At 39.8% G+C, this 3,448-nt stretch overlaps 1 protein-coding gene across 1 annotated transcript; it reads left to right on the top strand.

Annotated features, from left to right (window-relative positions):
- Positions 1 to 202: 202 nt before the first annotated feature.
- On the top strand, positions 203 to 3,437 carry LOC120069581 (pentatricopeptide repeat-containing protein At5g48730, chloroplastic). Its single transcript, XM_039021372.1, has 3 exons — positions 203 to 707; positions 1,698 to 2,104; positions 2,616 to 3,437. The coding sequence occupies exons 1-3, from the start codon at positions 291 to 293 to the stop codon at positions 3,322 to 3,324; spliced, it is 1,533 nt and encodes a 510-aa protein (XP_038877300.1). The 5' UTR covers positions 203 to 290; the 3' UTR covers positions 3,325 to 3,437.
- Positions 3,438 to 3,448: the final 11 nt, after the last annotated feature.

Genomic DNA, 3,448 nt, shown 5'->3' with positions numbered 1-3,448 from the left:
ACAAGCAATCACATCAAAGAGATTGAAGGTAGAGCGAGAGCGAGATTAATAACGTGAGGAGCACTTTTCGTAATCTGACATGATGATGACATCAGGAGAAAAACATTTAATATTATTTTAAAAAAAGAGATCATTTAGTATTTTGAGCCCAAATATTGGATCATCCATATAAATACCCCCAATAATCTTAATTATTTGGAGTGTGTGTGCATGGTTGTGCTTGCGCGTGCGTCCGAAATGAAAAATAGCTGGATTTGATGCGAATGGCCTGAGAATCTCAGAGCTCATCCATGGCCGCCCACTCCACCCCCACCAACCCTCTTCCTCCGGCGATCAACCATCCAAACCCTAACAATCACGTATTTCCTCGTCAACAACGAGCCACCCATCCCAAATTCCAATCTCCCTCCCTATCTTCCTCTTCTTCTTCTTCTACTTCAGATGGTAAGCTCATGGAGAGAAGTCCTCGCGAAGGACGCATGGACGTCGCAAAGCTGAAGGCGAAGGAAGCGGGCGAGAGAAAGGAGGAGGTCAATCGGAAGATTGCTTCTCAGAAAGCCATTTCGGTGATTTTGCGCAGAGAAGCCACGAAGGCCGTCATTGAGAGGAAGAGAGGCCCCAATAATTCTAAGAAACTGCTTCCGCGGACTGTTCTTGAAGCTCTTCATGAACGAATCACGGCCTTGCGATGGGAGTCTGCGCTCAAGGTCAGTTAATGTTGGTTTTAGGCTGCATTTGACTGTTTTAGCTTGTATTCGTTTGGGAATTTATAGTCGTTTTGGTTGGAGACTCTTGGAAGAAGAAGGTCAAGTGATCTGTTCCTTCCTCTTTTTGTAGTTTTATATGATGAGTGAAATGCCTTGATTCGAAATTCCAGCAGTTCCCTTCATGTTTGAGTTCAATGTAATTCATTTTAAGATTTAGTGATTCTGCAGCCCTGTTGAATTTGACTGTTTGAGTGCAAATGAACATCAATTGAAGCTGGGAAGTTGAGTCTTTCTTCATTTAGGAACTAGGAAAGGAAACAAGTTTATCTTTGGTTTGAATCAGTACACACGCGCAGCACCGTAAGAGAATAAATATATGTGATGATGGTACAACCTAAACGAGGCATGAATCAATCATCTTCCAAGTGTCTATTGTTTTTTGTTGTTTTGTTAAATCACCATGGAACCTAATAGTTTAAGCTAGTGGGTGACAATAAATCTGATTTATATCAACACCTTAACATTCACTCGGTCGCTTTGCTTGTGCATTAGCGATCAACTGCAAGAGGACATGCTGGTTTCTTGTCTTTCTGGGGCATATTAGCCTCTGTTGGGGCTCCCAGTGATATAAAGCTTTTATTCGTCTTACAACCATGGAATAGATTCATTCTTTTATTAAATATAAGCTGCTATTGTAATTTGAGTTTGCTGTCTGCCAGAATTTAGTGAGATGATGATTGTGTTAAGAATGTAAATTTGGATGCATGAGAAAACTTGAAACTGGATGATCGATGAGCATTCTATACCTACTATAAGGCCAGCAACTTATGAAAGACTAGCACCATTTAGATCTTATGGATTGTTAAATTCGCATGCAATTTTAAATTTGATTCATTGTTAAGTTAAGAATAAGAAAAGTTCAAAACTCTCCAAAGAACTACCATGATTAAGCTTATTCATCTTCTTAGTGCAAGTTGCTGTGCATTTCAGGTTTTTGAACTACTACGTGAACAATTGTGGTACAGACCTTATCCTGGGATGTACATTAAGCTAATTGTCATGCTTGGAAAATGTAAGCAACCTGAAAAGGCCTATGAGCTGTTCCAAGAAATGATCGAGGAAGGCTGTGAAGTTAGCCATGAGTCATATACAGCTCTCTTGTCGGCCTATAGTAGGAGTGGTCTTCTTGACAAGGCATTCTCAATCCTCAACGAGATGAAAAACAGTCCTGATTGCCAGCCTGATGTTCACACTTACTCCATCCTCATGAAGTCATGCTTGCAGGTGTTTGCATTCAACAAAGCACAAACTCTACTCTCTGACATGGTGACTCGAGGAATAAAACCCAACACTATTACATATAATATCTTCATTGATGCTTATGGCAAAGCAAAAATGTATTCTGACCTGCCCTGCCTTTTGAGAACATAATAAATGGTTCATCTGGTTGCTGAACTATAGATGACAATTGACTTCACTTTTAGATGTAGCTTATATCTTTTGCTGCAGCCTTAAAACCTACCACAACCAATTCTCTTCATTCTAAACTCCAGAATCAACTGCTAGAAGCTAAGATTGATTATAACTAGTAGTTGGAGCTAGCATGGGGTGTGTGAAGTCTCTATGTGTAATAGAGGGGTGGGGCTATTAAAACAAAATGGTTTCTTTTTTAATGCTTGTGGATTAGTTCTACTCTTCTGTATCATGGTGGTTATCGATTTCTCTGCAACCTACATATATCATGGCTTTCTCTCCAAAACATGCCAGCACATCTCTCCTTAGTCAAACAAGAAATCAATTATCTCTCTACTTTGCATTCTCTTATTAGATCATTGGCAACCAGATGAATGTGTTTTTACTTCCATTGTAGAAAAGTAATTTCTTTTTATATGTATACATATTCTGCAGGTTTGCTGAAATGGAGTCCATCCTGCTGGAAATGCTGAGTGATGATGGTTGTAAGCCCGATGTTTGGACCATGAACTCAACACTTCGAGCCTTTGGCAGCAGTGGACAATTAGAGACTATGGAGAAGTGTTATGAAAAGTTCCAGGGAGCTGGAATCCAACCAAACATTCAGACCTTCAACATCCTTCTGGATTCATATGGCAAGGCTGAAAGTTATGAGAAAATGAGTGCTGTGATGGAGTATATGCAGAAGTATCATTATTCATGGACAATTGTAACGTACAACATCGTTATCGACGCATTTGGTAGGGCTGGGGATTTGAAACAGATGGAGCATCTATTTAGACTTATGAGATCAGAGAGGATCAAACCAAGTTGTGTTACACTTTGCTCGCTCGTGAGGGCATACGGGCAAGCAGGAAAATGCGAAAAAATTGACAGTTTACTGAACTTTGTTGAGAATTCCGATATAATGTTGGATACCGTTTTCTACAACTGTCTTGTAGATGCTTACGGCCGAATGGAATGTTTTGCGGAGATGAAGAAGGTGCTTGGAATGATGGAGCAGAGAGGATGCAAACCCGATAAGACTACCTACAGGACCATGGCTAGAGCTTATTCGGATGGGGGAATGGCTAAGCATGCCAAGGAGATCCAAGAACTTATAAGCACAGCAGAAGCAAGTAAGAGAACTCGACCTGATTTGTGATATTAATTTTCTCAGCCCCCATTTTTATATTGGTTTTATACTTTGCACCTTTTTGTTATTTGTATTTTCAAATCGTAATATAATGTAGTGATTTTAAAAAGGAGGAATAAAAATGCTATATTGG

This window comes from Benincasa hispida, unplaced genomic scaffold (assembly GCF_009727055.1).
Source record: "Benincasa hispida cultivar B227 unplaced genomic scaffold, ASM972705v1 Contig509, whole genome shotgun sequence".
Lineage (NCBI taxonomy): Eukaryota > Viridiplantae > Streptophyta > Magnoliopsida > Cucurbitales > Cucurbitaceae > Benincasa > Benincasa hispida.
Note: the sequence above shows the minus strand (reverse complement) of the source record. Positions and strands in the feature narration are given on the sequence as shown.